General features: G+C 47.5%; 1 protein-coding gene across 1 annotated transcript; it reads right to left on the reverse strand.

The window, feature by feature from the left end:
* Nucleotides 1-18,864: 18,864 nt before the first annotated feature.
* On the reverse strand, nt 18,865-19,333 carry LOC133802629 (zinc finger BED domain-containing protein RICESLEEPER 3-like). Its single transcript, XM_062240977.1, has 2 exons — nt 19,095-19,333; nt 18,865-19,001 (listed from the first exon to the last, which is right to left on the reverse strand). The coding sequence occupies exons 1-2, from the start codon at nt 19,329-19,331 to the stop codon at nt 18,915-18,917; spliced, it is 324 nt and encodes a 107-aa protein (XP_062096961.1). The 5' UTR covers nt 19,332-19,333; the 3' UTR covers nt 18,865-18,914.
* Between the last annotated feature and the right edge of the window lie 343 nt (nt 19,334-19,676).

Consider the following 19,676-nt stretch of genomic DNA (forward strand, 5'->3'; position numbering starts at 1 on the left):
AACAATGGGTACCCATACCAAAAATTCTATTTTACTATGTAATTTTCACAATATTATGTTGAAGTTTTAAAAAAGTTATTATTATTTCTTAGGTATATGTTCTTCAAAGTAATAGCTATGTTTAGTAGTTCTAATGGTCCAAGGTCTTAGAATAGTTGGGTCATTACATATACTTTAATATGTTGGTGATAATTTTATTCATTATCTATGATCTTAATCCTCTCGTATTCATACATAATCATACTCTCATTAATGAATATGGAATTTTCTGATATTTATAATAATAATTCAAATATTCAATTATAAAAAATGTATTTTTATTTAATTTAGACAAAAATATCTTATTATATGCTTTTAGGGCACTAACCCTATCAAAAAGTCCATGGCAACACATGCAATACGATGAGGAAATTTGTCAAGGAAAAGGGTAAGAAACCAAATGATACTAGCCCTTTTACAATCCTAGGGAGCATGTATGGTTGTTTCATCATAGACATCACAAACACCACACTTAGCATCGATATTCATTCTTTTTTTTTTTCAAAATGAAATTACCTGGAACCCAATCTTTAAAAACCTTCCAGCCAAACTATTTTACCTTGGGAGGGAGTTTGAACGCAAAAGAATCTCCACCACTTGATGATATTCTGCATATTCAAAAATCCATCCTCGCTAGAAGAGAGCTACCTTGCAACTTTGCACCCACTTTTCACATAATAATCGTCATCTTTTGTACAGTGTCAGGTAAGCACATCATCATGGCTAGCATTACATGGGTCATGGGGGTAATTCTAAGATGTGGATGTTGCTTTAGTTAGTTAAGTCTTTACCAACTTAGCATGTTGTTATATTAAAATGGTTTTATTTAGTTAAGTTAGTTAGTTGACTCATGTGATGTTTGCCCATCTATATATTGCAATCACTATAGCTTTCTAAAGTCAAGTTTCATTGTCTTCAATTTTATCAGAGAAAGAGAGAGTTCTTTCGTTTTTTGTTTTTTGTTTTGTATCTTTGAGTTTCCTAACTTGAAACTAAAGACTTTTAAGGAGTGAATCTCCATTGTTGTAGCATTGACATTGATCTATAAAGACTGCAAGCTAATTCTTGGTTGTTTCCCCGTGGAGTAGACTAGAGCACAAAACTTTAGATCGAACCATGTAAGCTCTAATTGTGCATTTACTTTTTGTACATTGTTTTCTATTCTTGTTTAGTGATTTACCTAATTGGTGTTCTTGTTTGTTGTGGCTAATCACCACAAGTGGTATCAGAAGCCATGTTGGCATTGAAGCTTAAGAACAGCCAAATTTTTTTATCAAGATTTATTCAAGAATGAGTACAACAAAGTTCGAAGTTGACAAGTTCACAGGGGGAAATGACTTCAATTTGTGGAGGATTAAGATGAAGGCACTATTGGTTCATTAGGGATTATCTGAAGCTATTGAGACAGAGGCATTCAAGGACTCGATAGAAGACAAGAAGAAAATTCAAGAACTGGAAACAAAGGCTCACAGTGCCATTCTCTTAAGCCTTGGTGATGAAGTTTTACGAGAGGTGTCTCATGAAGAAACAACAAGTGGACTTTGGAAAAAACTTGCATCGATCTACTTGAAGAAAACTTTGGCAAACAAGTTGTATCTGAAGAAAAGGTTGTATACTTTGAGAATGGAAGAGAACAAAGAACTCATAAAGCACTTGAATGAATTCAACAAGATCATCCTTGAATTGCAGAATATCGGTGTCAAGATTAATGAAGAAGATCAAGGGATTGTATTACTGAGCTCTCTACCTAAACCCTATGAGCATTTTGTTGACACAATGCTCTATGGAAAAGAAACTTTGACTATGTCCGAAGTCATGGCTGCTTTGAATTCCAAAAAAACTTAAAAGAAATCTGATGACAAAATGGATCCTAGTGGAGAGAGTCTAATTGCTCGATAGAGATCAAAAAAGAAAGAATTCAAAGGATACAAAAGTCACAACAATAGCAGTAATCATCATGGGAATTATCAGAGTAATAGTGGTAATGATAATCATGGTGGACATCGGTCTAAATCAAGATTCAGACATGAAAAGAAATGCAACTATTGCAAAAATGAGGGTCACTACAAGGATGAATGTTATGATTTAAAGAACAAGAACCATAGAGACAAGAGCAAAGACATAAATGACAAAAGGGACAGAGGTGAAGCAAGCATTGCATCTGATGGCTATGACTTAGCTGATGTAATCGTAGTCTCAAGTTCAAAATCAAGTCAGGATTAGGTTTTGGACACAAGTTGCACCTTTCACATGTGCCCACATAAAAGCCTCTTTAGTAATTTTGAAGAAAAAATTGGTGGGACAGTTTTACTTGGTGATAATACTGCCTGCTCGGTTAGAGGTATGAGATTTGTCATTATCAAGATGCATGATAATGTTCAAAGAATCATCATGGATGTCAGGTATGTTTCTGAGTTGAAAATACATCTGCTCTCAATTGGTGCTTTAACTAACAAAGGTTGTACATTTAAGATTGATGATAACACCTTAAAGGTTGTGAATGGCTCTTTAGTTGTAATGAAAGGAGAGTACAAAAATGGTCTATACTATCTTATTGGTGAAACTATTATAAGCATTGCTTTAACTGTTACAAATGTTGACAAAGTTCTGATTTAACTAGACTATGGCATCTCAGATTTGGCCATGTTAGTGGTAAGGGTCTCTCAGAACTAGAAAGGCAAGGCATATTGAAGGGAAAATTGTCAGGTCAACTTGGATTTTTTGAGCAGTGTGTATATGGTAAGAGTTGCAAGGTTAAATTCAACACAGACATCCATACAACCACTGAACCTCTAGCCTACATACACTCAGATCTTTGGGGTGCTTCTAGAGTTAAAACTCTTGGTGGTGAAAGCTACTTTATGAGCATCATAGACGATTATTCAAGGAAGGTTTGGGACTTCTTGCTCAGAAGCAAAGATCAAGCATTCAATACCTTTGTAAATTGGAAGAGGCTAGTAGAGAATCAAACTGGACAAAGGACAGTAAGTTGATGTAATGCCCCAGATTCCCTAATATGGTTTAATGGCTGGATTAGTAGGCCGGGAGGGCCATAACTGTTTACTTATGCTATTAAATGTGTTTATGCATGTTCATGTGAATTATATTGTAATATGATGTTAAATGCATGCATGTGGGTTCACATTTTAATTACAGGGGTGTGATGGTCATTTGGCTCGTTGAGAGTATAATTGTATGCGTGTCGATGATATGTGTTGAGACCACATTATAATGTGGGTTTGTTCGAGCCATTCGGCATGAGACGATCTTAGAATATTGATTAGCGGTTTAGACACAACAGGTTTAAGTGTCGGGGCTTGGGGTTGAGTCTCGGGGTGATTTTAATGATTAGAGCGTTACCGGGTATTAAAGGGTAACGGGTTGTGAACTATTGGTGTTTGAGATTTTTGAGAATAGCGGGAATTGGGGAGCGTTAATTATGGTTAATGAGATAGAAAATGGACATTTCACCCCTAGGATAGATATATCCTTTGATAGCTGAAGAAGATAGTGGAAAAACAGAGCATGCCTAATAGGGCTGGGCATGGGTTGGGTTGGCCGGGTTGGGGGTGTTTGAATGAGCCAACCCAATTAAATCGGCCTAGAAAATTCTAACCCATTTAAAACATTTTTAATATATAACCCAACCCTACTAATTACATTAAGGGTTGGGTTGGGTTGGGTTATGTTTACCGAGTTTTTCGGAAACGAATATAAACAGAATAATAAAAAGATAAGAACTGTAGAAATGCTGAAATGTAACTAAACAAACAGTGTTTTTACGTGGTTCAGGCGTTAACAAGCCCTAGTCTACGAGTCGATGTTATTATACTTGGAAAATGTTACAGTAAGATGGCTGGTGCACAAGAACTTCACACACTCACAGTGTTTCTCTCGGGTTCTCTTGAAGAAGATGAAGCTAGAGAGATTTTAGTAGAGTTTTTGCTATGTGATTTGTTGGTCGTCCCTCTTCTTGTAAAATGAAGGGGTCTTTATATCTAGGGTTTCGGATTAGGGTTTTTCTCTACGTACCTGAGTCTTAATTACACCAGCCATAAATAGGGGATACAATTACTGTAGTAGCATGGCTACAAGACTCTATGTGGGTATATTTACGTGAAAGTATGGGGAACACACAAAGTCAGCCGTCTTTTCCAAGTTGTCAGCGGAACAGTAGGCGAAAAGGTACCCTTAGGCGTGCTGGGATGTGTGCGGCTTTGACCTGACGGGCGTGTCAGGCGGGATCCTGTGTCAGACGGATATCGTTCCAAATATGCCTTCTCCCGGACTCGACCGTTCGGTTTTGTTCTGTGCGAGGCACGGAACTGTTTCCGCGGAGACCACTCGAAGAGCCTCTCCTGGAAGGGGCCTCCCCGAGGGGTATCCTTCGGGAGTCCGGGAGAGTCGACGAGTTTCCGTGTTGTGCTTGCTTGGAAGAGTAATCCGGATACTACACAGGAGAGGCGAAGCCTTTCTGTCCATCCGCGAGCTCTGGTCACCTACCGTGAAAGACATCGATAATTCTGCTTCCCCGAGGACATCAATCTAAACGCTATCCGGAAATCTGGATAACATTTACCCCCCAAGGTCACGGAGCTTTGAGAGATCTGGGAGCTTGTACAGTCCTCCGGGTATTTCGGTCTCTTAGATTAGGCGAGGGGCCACCTTCTGTGTTCCCGGAAGAGTTCCTTTTTCCCGCCTGAGTGTTAGTATGAAAAAGAAAGGGAATTTCTTCTGTTTGAACTCAAGTACTCAAATGCGGCAAGGACCACGTGTCATTCTGGGAATGGTTCTGCGACCAAGACGTGTGCGTGAGGCGACTGGTTGAGTATGCGTGCGTCAGTCATCTGAGTAATGATTTGACGGTTTTTAATGGTACTCCAGGCCCGAGGTGGTGTAATGATGGGAAATAAATACTTTATTCCCATCCGAGGAGTCATAAATAGGATCGTCGCATCATCTCCAGCCGTTGGATCCGATGCACACGGAATGGGAAGATCGGGACCGTCCATTTGAGGAATTCGAAACGACTTCTTCCCTGCTATAAAAACGAGGGAAAGGACCTTTCTTCCTCTTTACGCTTTCAAATTCTCTATCTTTCGGATTTTCAGATTTCTAAACCTTCGAACTCTCAGGCTTCCCAGCTTCCGTTCCTCCGAACTTGCCACTTCTTTTGGTAAGGATATGGAAACTTTTTCTTTTGATTTGGCAGTGGGTTTATTCGCCGAAGTTCCTGGTTTGAATCGTCGTTCGTCTTTGCAGCTTTTACTTCTCGCGATCGTGCTGGGCAGTGATCCAGTTACTCCTTCAACCTCCAACTACCCGAATATCAGTAAGTATTTCCACTTTGCTCTTTCCTCCCAGACCTTAGGTTGTTGGTAGTTGTTAGAGTAGAGGTTTCTGCCATTATCGCTTATGTGCATGCGTGAATAGGGCTTTGGTAGGCATGTGATTGATGTGAGTCGATAAGTAGCCTTTTCTGCATGCGTTGGCGACTTGCGTTTGGAAAGTCGTCCCTTGTTTTGCTGTTTTAGGGCATAAGCATGAACGCCTTTAGGGTGTCTTTCTCTGGAAAAGCACTTCTTTTGGTGGGCTTAGGCTCGGAGTCTGAGTCTGGTTCCTTGCTGCCCTTCGGGTGGCATGGTGCCAATCCCTCGGTAAGCTCGGTGGGAGCCTCTCCAAGCAGTTTTCGGGGAAGGTCTCCCCGACGCCTTTGATATCACTAGGGTATGACAAGGGTGCTGACTGCTTAGAGTGTTTTCTTCTTTCTTTCTTTTGTCCAGTGACGAACATCTCAAAGGAACAACTCCTTGCTGTGGGGGAGGCTGATTCTGCCCAAGAGAAGGGCTCTCCTGTCGCTGGTGGAAAGGGGAAAGGAAAGGCGAAAATGGTCGCGGCTAGCCCACCGACCTCCAATAGTTCTATCTGGGAGATGGACCAAAAGCCGAACCTTTTCAGGAATTATGGCATGCTGGAGCTGTATTCCTCTGAGGCAGGCCTGAAGAACATCCCAGGTCTAATGTGGCACCGTCTGTCGGTGCTGGGCGAGTCAGCTAGCCAGAGTCACGAGGGCTTTGGTGCCTGGAGCTGGGCACACATAGTGTGTGGGGCGCACTTGCCCCTAAGGAGTTACTTCGCCAATTTCTGTGTGAAGGCGGGGATTGCCCCCTTCCAGTTGATTCCTCCCAGCTACAAGCTCCTAGCGGGGTGGTTCATCTTTTGCAAGTCCCGGAGACTGGAAGCTCCTACCCCGGAGGAGGTGCTGTACTTTTACGGGTTGAAGTCTCAGCCTATGAGGGGTCATTCAGACAAGGTGGGGTTTTACAGGCTAGAAAGGCACCCGGACGTGATGTGCCCCACTTGTCATACCGTGAGGGTTCCGGACCTCCGGGAATACTGGTTCCTGACGACTGGCTTCCCGCTGAAGAGGGTGCCAGCCCTATCTTTGGACTTCAAAATCCCTGGTAAGTGCTTCTTCCTCTTCTTTTCAACTTTGTTTCTTTGCGTTTGATTTGCCTTTTGGGAGGATCTCTAACGCTTGTATTTGATTTTTGCAGAAGTCGTTCCGCGAACACCTCGCTGCGCGGAGATGATAAGGAGGTCCAAGTTCTACGAAGGGCTTTCTGAGGAAGAGTTGAAAGTGGAGGGACTTGTGACCTCCGAATCGTTGAGGGAGTATGGGTTACTTGCCTCCTTCCAAAACATCGAGCCAGTGAGTGGCAGGGGGCAAACTCAGGTGTCAGCTGACATCCGGGAGCAGATTGCCCTGGAGCTGTCTAAGGTGATCACCCAAGCAGCTCGGGACGAAAATGCTTTATCTCCTAGTTGGGCGGAGAGGTTCCCCGACCCCTAGCCGGAGGAAGAGGAGATCGAGGCTCGCCACGCCGCGGCTTACCCTAACGAAGGGGCTCCGGGGGATAGTACCTCCGGGAGAGGTAAGACTAGTTTTCGATTGATCCACACCCCCAGCCTGTCTGAGGTTTCCCGGACCTCTCAGATGGGGTTTGATCCCCGTTTCCTTAGGCTAGATTCGCGTAGGATACCCTTCGACAGGTATTGCGATAGGGTAGATGAGCTCCTCTGGTGTCTGAGTGACGGTAGTCTGCCAGAAGGTGTCATCATGGTTGACCCTTCTTCTCTCAGCATGTCATTCCCGGACTTCAAGGAGTACGGGAGCTTCCTGGAGCAGGAAGCGATGTTTTGTTTTGCTCGGGGAAGGCCATCCACGTTTCTCGTGCATGGTCGTCCCTTTCAAACTTTTCTTTTTCTTGTTTCTTGTTCCCTGCTGGCGGGCTTGCTTGTGCTTTTATGTTGTTGATTGTCTTGTCTTCCGCTTATCTTCTTTCTCATTGCTTGTTGGTTCGTTAACCTTGCTTTGAACGTTTCTTGCAGAATATCCAGAAGCCAAGATGCTGGGGAGGGTTACTTTACTCATTAAGAAGGCTGCCACCAGTCAAGACCCGTCCACGGGGAAAGGACGGAAGACCAAGGCTGGTAGGGGAGGTAAAGCTGCCTCCCCCAAGAAGGCAAGTGGCGAGGCGCAAGCGTCTCCGAGGGTAGAGAAGTCTCCTGCTGACGGGCCTTCCGAGACTATGATGGTCTCGAGTAGCAGCAGCGACGGGGAAGGGCTTGTGTTCCCCGTGAGGACAACTGGGGTGAGCAAGCGTCCCGGAGAAGATGCTGAGGGCGCTAAGCACAAACGCCTTAGACACTCTTCTCCCGGTCGAAGGCAACAACAACAGCAACAACAGCAACCACAACTACAACAACAGCAGCAACAAGAACAAGAGAGACAATCACCAACGCCGCAGCAGCAGCAACAACAACATCCAAACCAGCAGCAGCAACAAGGGCAATTACTTCTGCTGCCGCAGCAGCAAAAGCAACAGACCGGGGCCTTAATACCCCGGCTGCCTCCTCCTCCAGCCCAAAGGGGGTCCACCCTTCCGGGGTCTCCTTCTTCTCAGGCAACCAATCTTCCCCTGCCTGGCCTGAAGTTCCACTTTCCGCGGAAGCCAACCAGTTTCCCCGCTGCTCTCCTGGAGGGTGTAAGACGGGCCGATAGTTTTTTGAAGAGGCGGTTAGAGGCGGAGAAGGCTGTTACTCAGGGAAGGGCAGATAACTTGTCTGCCGTGAAGAGAGCTGAGCTGGCCGAGGGGGTGAGATCCCTTCACCCGGCCGGAGCGGTTTTGGATGGTCCACCCTTGGAGAAGAGGCTGGTGCCTAGGTTCGGACGTGCATTGGCACCGTTCGGAGCTGAGATGATGGAGGACATGGCCCTGAGCTTATGCGAGCTCAATTCTGAGAAATGGGCCATCAGTAGCAGTAAGGATCCGCTGTTACTGACACACGCTGTGAAGCAGCAACTATCCGGGGTAAGCCGTCAGTTGTTATTTTTTGGGATCATCTGTCTTTTTGTCCGGCTTTAGCTCATTCTGTTGTCTTTCCTTGCAGGCCTCTATGATCGCGGAACGCTCGTTCCGGGAGGTTGGTGCAGTTCTGGTTCAACTGGAGGAAAGCCAGCTGGCTCGCCAGGCCTTGGAGGCGGAGAAGCAGAAACTGACCCAACAGGCCTTGGAGGCCTCGGAGAAGATTGATCAGGCCCGACGCACGACTGAGGAAGAGGCGGACAAGAAATATCTTGCCAAATATCAAGAGTACCGGGCCAAGGCAGAGAATGAGTTTAGACAGCGGTCGGATGGGATGAAAGCCGAAAACTCTAAGCTCCGGGAAGAGCTGTCCCAAGCTAAGGTGGAGAAGGATACCCTGGAAGCTCGCTTGCAATCAAAAAATGATCTCCTCCTTAAGTAGCAAGAGGAATATTCCACTCTTCAGAGTAAGCTGCACGGGGAGGAACAACTCCATCAGAGGAGCAGGGATCTCGTGTCTATGCTGCAGTTGGGGCTCGCTGAGAAGGATAAAGAGATCGGGGCCTTACAATTCACTGCCAGGGGGCATGTGACCGAGAAGCAATCCGTGCTGAGCCAAAATAGGGAACAGCGCAAGGAGATTGATTCTCTTAAGGGGGAGCGTGATGCCTCCAAGGCCGAAATGGAAAAATTGAGGGCTCAACTAACTGTCGCGGAGGCACAGCTGGCAACCTCCGAGGCGGAGCGCTTGAAGGAGAAGGAGGATGCTGAGGTGATACTGAACAGGACGATTAATATATCGCATGTGGTCCTCATGCATCAACTCTGGAAAGTGAACCCGGAGGTATTAGGATATCTGGGAGATGATGCCGAAGCCATGAGGGAGAAGCTACTCGTGTGGGATCAGGGCCCAGAGGCGTACGTCCAAACTTACAACATTGCGAACGTGCTGGAGCTCCTGAGGTGGGAGATCCCGGAGAGGCGGGGACCTCTGAACCTTCTCATGACAAAGTTCCGCCTTCCAATGAGCCGACTCCGCCAGCCTCAGTTGAAACCGATGCCCCCGAAGCTGCGGCCGTGGAAGCTGTAGTTACCCCCAATGCTTGAAGGGGTTTTATCTTTAATTATTTTTTATTTTGAGTTTTTCATTGCGGACATTTTTGCCATAATCATAGCATTCTCCTTTCTTTTCTGCCGAGTTCTTTATTTATCTTTGCGCTTAGGGTAGACATTTATACGGTAGAAACTGTTGTAGGGGCGTATGGGGTTTTGGTTCCAACGGCCATAACCTATGCACTTCCCACTTGAAGCTTTAACGGATGATGTCTTTTCCCACGTAGTTTCTAGGTTACGAAGGTTTCCTGGTTCCAACGGCCAGGCTCATTTCACCGTATTTTAGCTTTCCTGAGGCAAATAGCCAATCTCGGGATTTGTAGTTATACTGTTCGCTGGGATTGCTAAGGTGAGTCGTTCCATTGTTTGGAACGGGAGTTCTTTTGGTGAGCGTCGCTAGACTCAAGGTTAGATCTTTGCGAAGCAAAACTAACTGTTGTTGCGAACCTCATGGTGGCTGACTTCAGGGACCTGGCATGGAGCCCTGCGAGGCAAGGCTCATTGCTGTCGGGGAAATCGCCACGCCTACCAGGTGTGATCCTGGAGCAGGGGCTTTGCGAAGCAAGGCCGGCTGTGAGTGGGGGATCGAACATGTCTGCTTCTGGAGCTGAGACTTGCAATGGCCGTGGAGCTTGCCATGCATTATTTTGTGAGATCCGGAGTTGGAGCCTGCGAAGCAAGGCTTACAACGGTCGCGGATCTTGCCATCTTTCGCCTCGCGGGACCCGGAGCTGGAGCTTGCGATGCAGAGCTTTACAGCGATCACGGGTCTTGCCATCTTTCGTCTTGCGGGACCCGGAGCTGGAGCTTGCGAAGCAAAGCTCTATAGCGCTCGCGGATCTTGCCATCTTTCGCCTTGCGGGACCCGGAGCTGGAGCTTGCGAAGCAAAGCTCTACAGCGCTCGCGGAGAATTCTGCAAAGGACTTGTCAGGGAGTTGGGGGTGTTTTGGCGTAGCTCTATGAACGTGCCTCAACCCCCAGTCCCGTCCATCGCTGGGCTACACAGGAGATAATTTTCATGATACATAATGGCAGGCATTTCCATGGAAATTTTCACATAAGCACATAATGCACATATGACACGTAATGCAAGCATGTTCATGGCAACAAATAAACCTAAGCTTAACAATTTAAACATTTCAAACAATTTTAAAAATTTCAAACACAATGCTAGCACATAAGTGGTGTTCTGTGTACGTTTTGTTCAAGGGGCGTATGGCTATGCCTTAGCCATGTATACCCCCCAAGTGAGCGTGGGGTCCGGACGTCTCCGGGCCGCGTGGTCACTTGTTAAAACGCAACTTTGAACACAGTGATAAAAAGTGCAGTAAAAGCGGAGTGAATCTCTCCGTGTTTCATTAAATTAGCCTGCTAGGCGTGAGTTTTACAACAGGGAGGATTATTTCCACATTTTTCACTTTTGCTAATTTCACCAAGGACTTCCGACTGGATGGTCCGGGGCCTACTGGTAGTAGCGGCGGAGGTGCTCCGCGTTCCAGGCGCGCGGGACTTTAGATCCGTCGAGTCTCTTTAAGTGATACGTCCCATGGCCCACTTTTTCTTGGACTTCGTAGGGGCCTTCCCAGTTGGGTCCGAGGACTCCTACTCCCGGATCCTGCGTAGCAGGAAATACTCTCCGTAGGACAAGATCCCCAACTTCGAATGTACGGCTCTGGACTCTCGTGTTAAAGTGTCGGGCTATCTTGCCTTGGTACATTTTTAGTTGGACCTGCGACTGCTCCCGGAGCTCTTCGATCATGTCCAAGGACTCCTGGAGAAGGGCATGGTTCCGGGTAGGATCGTAGGTATCTTGTCTGTGAGAGGGGATCATAGTTTCTACTGGGATGACGGCCTCGCAACCGAAGGTCATGGAATAAGGCGTGTGCCCCGTCGAAGTTCTCTCTGTTGTGCGATAGGCCCAAAGTACTCGCGGAAGTTCTTCCGGCCAGTGAGCCTTGCAGGCTTGGAGTTTTTTCTTCAACGTGGTCTTTAATATTTTGTTTACAGCTTCCACTTGCCCATTAGCCTGGGGTCTGGCGACTGCGGAAAAGCTTTTGATAATTTCATGCGAAGCACAGAAGTTCGTGAAGTGTTCACTGTCAAACTGCTTTCCGTTGTCGGACACAATTTTTCGTGGAAGCCCAAAACGACACACTATATTCCTGATGACAAAGTCCAGTGCTTTTTTAGATGTGACCGTGTTCATAGGTTCAGCTTCAGCCCATTTGGTGAAGTAGTCTACCGCGACTATGGCGTACTTCACTCCACCCTTTCCAGTTGGGAGGGAACCTACTAGGTCAATGCCCCAAACGGCGAACGGCCAGGGGCTGGTCATTAGGGTAATTTCTGTAGGCGGCGCTCGCGGAACCTTGGCGTACCTCTGGCACTGCTCACATTTCCTGACATAATCCACACAATCCTTCTTCATGGTGGGCCGGAAGTATCCTTGTCGAAGGATCTTTTTGGAGAGGCTCAGCCCGGAGGTATGATCGCCACAGAAGCCTCCGTGAATCTCATGGATGATGGTGCTGACTTCGGTTCCGGCAACACATCTAAGGAAGGGTATGGACAACCCCCTGCGGTAAAGCTTCCCATCCATAACCACGTATCAGGGAGCTTGATATTGGAGCTTCCTTGCGTCAGCTTTATCAGTGGGGAGCTCTCCGGTGGTGAGAAATCTGAGGATGGGTCCTATCCAGGAGTGGGAATGGTCGATGATGGCGTTTATCCTTCGTGTCTCAGTACTGGGGGCTTCTAAGTGCCCGATGGGGACTAAGCCATACTGTTCAATCTCCGGGTCCGTTGCAAGCTTGGCCAGCGTGTCCGCGAGTGAGTTCTGGTCCCGGGGGACCTGGCGGACTTGGTAGCCTTTGAAATGCTGCAGTAGGTCGCGGGAGAGAGACACGTAGGCAGCCATCCTTTCGCCTTTCGTCTGGTATTCCCCGGATATTTGGTTTACCACAAGTAAGGAGTCGCTGTATACTTCGATTTTTTGGGCTCCGACTTCTCTGGCCAGTCGTAACCCAGCTAACATGGCTTCGTGTTCTGCCTCGTTGTTGGATGCTGGGAACGCGAAGCGGATGGCGCTCTGGAGCTGATGTCCTTGGGGAGAAATTAGGATGACCCCCGCTCCAGCTCCTTTTTCATTTGAGGCTCCGTCTACATAGACCTTCCAGGTGGGAAGTTCCGGGACAGGATCTTTCGGGAGGTCATTCATTCCTGAGCATTCCACAATAAAGTCCGCGAGAGCTTGACCTTTTATGGAAACACGTGGTTGGTAGTGGACGTCGAACTGGCTCAGTTCCATGGCCCACTTAAGCAATCTGCCAGAAGACTCGGGCTTCTGCAGGACTTGTCGGAGAGGGTGGTTGGTGAGTACTTTGAAGGTGTGCGCCTGGAAATATGGCCTCAGCTTCCGTGAAGCGATCAGCAAGCAGAGGGAGAGTTTCTCGATCATTGAATATCTGGACTCGGCGTCCAATAACCTCTTGCTTACGTAATACACAGGGAGCTGGATACGGCCATCTTCCCGGACGAGAGCGGCACTCACTGCGTGCTCAGTCACAGCTAAGTATAAGAACAACGCCTCTCCTTCGACAGGTTTGGACAGAATGGGAGCTTGGGTTAAATGTTCTTTGAGGTGTTGGAAGGCTGCTTCGCATTCGGGGGTCCACTCGAACTTCTTGTTTCCTCGCAACACATTGAAGAAGGGGATACACTTGTCAGTGGCCTTGGATACGAAGCGGCTGAGAGCAGCTATCCTTCCGGTAACGCTCTGGACATCCTTATGCTTCCGGGGGGAAGGCATATCTATGAACGCCTTTATTTTCTCAGGGTTGGCTTCCACTCCGCGGGAGCTGACAATGAAACCGAGGAACTTCCCAGACGAGACCCCGAAAGTACATTTCTTTGGATTTAGTTTCATCCCGTACTTTCGGATCACGGCGAAAGCTTCCTCAAGGTCGTCACTGTGGTCCCCGGAGGTCTTGGACTTTACCAACATGTCGTCCACGTACACCTCCATGTTCCTCCCCAGTTGGTCCTTGAACATTCTGTTTACCAGACGCTGGTACGTCGCCCCAGCGTTCTTCAAACCGAAAGGCATGACCACGTAACAGTAGACACCCTTGTCCGTGAGGAAGCTGGTGTGTTCCTGGTCCGCGACATGCATCTTGATCTGGTTGTATCCGGAGTACGCATCCATGAAGGATAGGAGTTCGTACCCGGAAGTAGCGTCTACCATCTGATCGATTCGCGGAAGAGGGAAATAATCTTTCGGGCAGGCCTTGTTTAGGTCCGTGAAGTCAATGCACATTCTCCAGGACCCATCGGGTTTCGGGACCAGAACTGGGTTGGCCAACCACACGGGATAGTGCGACTCCTGGAGAAAGCCTATGGACATCAATTTGTCCACTTCAGCTTTGACGGCTTCGGCTCTCACTGGGTCCAGCGGCCTCCTCTTTTGGCGAATTGGAGTTGCAGATGGGTCTATGTTGAGAGCGTGGCACGCAACATTGGGATGAATCCCCGTCATATCAGCGTGGCACCATGCTAGGATATCCTGATTATCCTTCACAGTGGCCACGATTTTATCTCGAATGGCCGACGGCAGGTTTTTCCCCACCTGAATGACTTTGGTGGGTTCTCCCGGGTTGAGGATCACCTCTTCGAATTCCTCCATCGGCTCTATTGCTTTCTCGATTCCCACTCTTGGGTCGAGTTCGTCAAAGTATGCCTCCTGAGCACCCCCAGTTTCCGGTAATTCTTCCGCCAACGGAATGGCAGCAAACGTCTCCTGGACCGTGCAGACGGATCGGACGGAGACGTTATAACAGCTCCGTGCACTTCGTTGGTCTCCTCGGAGGGTGCCAATACGCCCATCGTCGCATGGAAACTTCAAACATAAGTGGCGTATCGAGGTTATGGCCCCACAATCGATCAGGACCGGTCGGCCTAAGATGGCATTATACGCCGTGGGGCAGTCGACCACCACGAATGTGCTATGCTTGAAGGCACAAGCGTCGCTTTCTCCTCTGAGGGTGACTGGAAGTTGAATTTTGCCTAATGGCATGAGTGCGTCCCCATTGAAACCTTGAAGCTGGATGGGGCAAGGGGCCAGGTCCGTCTCGGTCAATCCGATCGCGTGGAAGGCCGCTTTGAAGAGGATGTTCACGGAGCTTCCGTTATCGACCAAGATCCGTGAGACCTTCTTATTGGCAATCTGGGCTTCCACCACGAGGGGATCGTTGTGGGGGAAGTGCACATGTCGAGCATCGTCCTCCGTGAAGGTGATGGGAAGATCCATCATTCGGGGACGTTGAGCAGGTGATTGAACCAAGGCGCACATCTCCTCGGCGTGCTCTAACTCCCTCAAGTACCTCTTCTGGGAGTTGCGGGTACTTCCGGCAAGGTGCGGTCCTCCGGAAATGGTGGCGACGTGTCCGTCAACGGGTGGCGGAGCAAGGCCGGGAGGATATGGGTTGCCTGGTCCTGGAGCCAACAAGGCAATGGGCGCCGGAGCGGGTGGAGCAGGAAGTGCTGGGAACTGAGACCCGGGAGCTTGGGGGTGACCGGCTCCAGGAGCGCTAGCGGCCCCCCTCTGTCCCGGGGAATATGCAGCTCCGTGAACTACCCCCTGTCCGGGATAGATAATGGGTATCCTCACCCACTGACCGAGGTGTCCCGCTCTTGCCAGGGACTCGATCTCATCCTTCAGCTGAAGGCACTCATTCGTGGTGTGCCCCACGTCTCCGTGGAACTCACACCTCTTATTGGAGTCTCGCGGACGCCTTCCTCCGTGAGACACTTTCGGGGGCTTCCTGTAGTTGACCATATTACAGGTCGCCCGATAGACATTCTCTCGCGAGTCTATCAAACTGGTATATTCCGTGAACTTGGGCTCATAGTCCTTCCGGGGTTTCTTTGAATGGTCTCCCCGGTTGGAGTTTCTTCCGCTTCGTTTGCTCCGCGATTGGCTCAAATTTCGTTCTGGGGCTTCCGCTTGCGGCTGCGGCATGCCAGGAGCGATACTACATCCGGTTTGTACTGCTCCGTACCCAGAGAAATGGGTTTGACTCGGCGTCTGAGCAGACGCGGAAGGCCCATACACACTTGGAGTGAATCGGGCTCCTGGAAGCGTGAGGGCTGGTGCGGGAGCTTGCGAAGCAAAGCTCGGCGCAGTCACGGAAGGCGTTGGAGCCGGGGGAACTCCAAAGGCCTGCTGGTAGGCATCCTCAAGGTTGATGATTCCCTGAGCTTTTGACATGAATTCGGACAGCGTTTCTGCCCGCCTCCTTTGCATTTCCCCCCATAGCAGGGAGCCGACAGTAAGGCCCGATTGAAGGGCGATCAGCTTCATGTCATCGCTGACCTTGGTTTTTGCAGCAGCTTCCATCATTCTCTGAATGAAGGCTTTGAGGTTCTCAGTGGGTTGCTGCTTGATGTTGGTTAAGGAACCAACCTCCATGTCGTGGTCGCGGGCAGCAATAAACTGCCTCCTAAACGCGGACTGTAGCTCCTTCCAACTGTGGATCGATCCGGGAGCTAATCTTTTCCACCAGTCCTCCGCGGACTTGGTAAGGGTGAGTGAGAAGCACATGCATTTGACGTCCTCACTGACACGCGCCACTTGCATCATTTTATTGTATTTAGCTAGGTGGGTACGCGGGTCTGTCCTCCCATCATATAATTCTATGTGAGGCATTTTGAAGTTATCCGGGAGGGACGTTTCCACGATCCTCCGAATACATGGTTCCGGGTCTTCATCCTCAGAGTCTGACAGGGCCCCACTTTGCTTCCGGACCAGCTTGGTCAAGGCCGCAATCTGCTCCTCGAGCCTCTTCGTATCACTCTCCGGGAGGTCACGTCCCCGGAGCTTGTCATTAATATGATTTCGGAGGTCATCTCCGCGAGGCCGGGCCTTTTCTCCTTTGGCCTTTTCATACTTGGCCTCCAACCTTCTTCTTAGGTCCACCGTGGACCAGCTATCCTCGGAGTGCGAGTTCGCAGCCCGACCGTCCTGGTTGACGGAATCACTGGGGCGGTTGTTCCTTCCCCTAGGCCTGGGTGCCTTAGCACCGGGCCCTTTAGGCACAGAGTGCCCCCTTGGGGCTGAAGGACGTCTGGGCTTAGGAGCGCCAGAGACCTTCTGCGCGCGGGGGGGGCAGTCGGCCTGGTGATTCACGCCTTTAGGAGGTGCAGGGGCGTCAGCGCGCACAGGCTCTCCAACTTTTTCTTTGCCCTTGTTAGGGGCGGCTTTGGATGGTCCAGCAGCGGCTGGATCCGGCATGGGGGCATCAGCACCACCTAAAACAGAGGCATCCTCGTCCGAGTCGCCTAGGTCTCCGAACTTACTTTGGAGGCGCTCCATCATGCGTTGCATTCTTTCGGAGACGCGCTCCTGCTCAGCAAGCTTGGCCTTGGTGGCCACCAGTTCTTCGGCTACTTGGACCAGTTCTGGGTCCTTCTCATAGTAGCAGCCGTCCTTGTAATAACCATCTTGGACATACTCTTCTTCGTCTTCTAAGTATGTTGTATCTTCGGTACTGACCCGATCCTGGCGGGATGTCGGGTCTTCACCTTGGTAGTCCAAGGGTTCGCTTTGCACCACATCTTCCATCACGGTATCGGGGTTGACCGTAGCATTTTTGTCAACAGCGGATTTTCTCGTAGTCACCATCTCTTTAGCACGAAGTGAATACAAAAAACGTACACAGAAAAAGAGCTGACTAAAAACTTCCTACAGCTCTCAATGAAAGCACCAAAATGTTTACCGAGTTTTTCGGAAACGAATATAAACAGAATAATAAAAAGATAAGAACTGTAGAAATGCTGAAATGTAACTAAACAAACAGTGTTTTTACGTGGTTCAGGCGTTAACAAGCCCTAGTCCACGAGTCGATGTTATTATACTTGGAAAAGGTTACAGTAAGATGGCTGGTGCACAAGAACTTCACACACTCACAGTGTTTCTCTCGGGTTCTCTTGAAGAAGATGAAGCTAGAGAGATTTTAGTAGAGTTTTTGCTATGTGATTTGTTGGTCGTCCCTCTTCTTGTAAAATGAAGGGGTCTTTATAGCTAGGGTTTCGGATTAGGGTTTTTCTCTACGTACCTGAGTCTTAATTACACCAGCCATAAATAGGGGATACAATTACTGTAGTAGCATGGCTACAAGACTCTATGTGGGTATATTTATGTGAAAGTATGGGGAACACACAAAGTCAGCCGTCTTTTCCAAGTTGTCAGCGGAACAGTAGGCGAAAAGGTACCCTTAGGCGTGCTGGGATGTGTGCGGCTTTGACCTGACGGGCGTGTCAGGCGGGATCCTGTGTCAGACGGATATCGTTCCAAATATGCCTTCTCCCGGACTCGACCGTTCGGTTTTGTTCTGTGCGAGGCACGGAACTGTTTCTGCGGAGACCACTCGAAGAGCCTCTCCTGGAAGGGGCCTCCCCGAGGGGTATCCTTCGGGAGTCCGGGAGAGTCGACGAGTTTCCGTGTTGTGCTTGCTTGGAAGAGTAATCCGGATACTACACAGGAGAGGCGAAGCCTTTCTGTCCATCCGCGAGCTCTGGTCACCTACCGTGAAAGACATCGATAATTCTGCTTCCCCGAGGACATCAATCTAAACGCTATCCGGAAATCTGGATAACAGGTTATAACCCATTTAAAAAAATCTATTTAAAATCTAAACAATAATGTCGAAAAGTTGATCAAATTAAAATCTAAAATGAAGAAAATAATGTCTTAGTAGTTTCTACTAGTAGTTAGTACTTAACAACTCAAATATTACAGTCATCCAAATTTGAAACACAAGTCTTAAAATCATTACAATCATCCATAAAAGTAAGTAGATAGTTCATAGAGTAAAAAAAATCTTGAATCCATCAATGAACAATGGCGATAGGTACATTGGTCTTCTCTTTTATTGTCGCTTTGTCCTTAAGTTTGTTGTCTAGAATTCAAAAACCAAATTTAAACATTTATTGAAAATAAAAAACAATAAAGTAAGGACATTATTATTTAAGAAGTCATTTTGTTTACCTTCTTCAAGAAACTCATAAGCTTGTATATCATCCAAATACTCCCTTGTTTGAATCCCTTCATGACTCCCCTTCAACCAATTTTGAGTGCAAACTAGTGCCTCCACCATTTTTGGGCTCAAAGAACTCCTAAATGAGTCTAAAATACGTCCACTAGTACTAAAGGCAGATTCAGAAGCCACAGTAGACACAAGTATAGCAAGAACATCTTTAGCAATCATAGACAAAATCTTAAACCTTTGAGAATAATCCTTCCACCAAAGTAGGATATCAAATGAGGAAGTCATTGGATTGATAGTTTCTTCAGCCAAGTACTTATCAACATCATTCATTTTCTCAGTCACAAACATCTATTGTTGTTGCAAATAATTTTCCAATAATCTCCTCCTAATAGTTTCTTTGACACCACCCTTTGGTGGTGAGTCACTTTTACTTACCTAAACATATAAACAAAAAGAAACACAAAGTTAGGGTTAGAATACAATAACATATATAAACAAATCATAATAAATAAAAAACCAGCAACTAACCTTGTCACCATCGCTCTCACCCTCAACATTATAAGAATTGTACAGTCGTTGAAGGATTTGTTCCACCTTGACAACAATCTTGGCAACAGTTTCAGCATCATAAATCGTCTCAAAACAATACTTCAAATACTTCAACTTGTATCTTGGATCAAGCACAACAGCCAAAAACAACATGGGATTGATGTTCTCTGCACTGCCCCAATATTTTTCATATTTCCTTTTCATACTAGCAGCCATGGTGGATAGCAAAGGATCACTACTACTAGCCAAGTCACTCAATTGTGTATGAATCTCACAAATCTCATGATAGAAATTGTTGGATGTTACATGCAATGTGCCACTAAACTTTAGAGTACCTTCATAAAAAGTTGAGAGAAATTTGACAAATATAGTAGCACTCTCCCAATCACTAGAAGTTGGCGGCCCAACCTTCTTCTTCCCATGTTCATTTTCCATGAAAAAACTCACAAATTTGTCATCTTCCTCCTCATATCTTGCAAAAGCTTTTTCAAATTTAAGTGCCACATCTAACAACATGAAAGTGGAGTTCCACCTTGTAGGCACATCTAAAACCAATCCCCC

Source organism: Humulus lupulus, chromosome 9 (assembly GCF_963169125.1).
Source record: "Humulus lupulus chromosome 9, drHumLupu1.1, whole genome shotgun sequence".
In the NCBI taxonomy this organism is placed as follows: Eukaryota; Viridiplantae; Streptophyta; class Magnoliopsida; order Rosales; family Cannabaceae; genus Humulus; species Humulus lupulus.

What these genes read in the sequence shown, in the direction of transcription:
- LOC133802629 (XM_062240977.1), bottom strand. Translation starts at nt 19,331, where the DNA reads ATGGCTGCTAGTATGAAAAGGAAATATGAAAAATATTGGGGCAGTGCA. An exon ending in GTGAGAGCGATGGTGACAAG is followed by an intron (nt 19,002 to 19,094) that starts GTTAGTTGCTGG and finishes TTATATGTTTAG; the next exon opens with GTAAGTAAAAGTGACTCACC.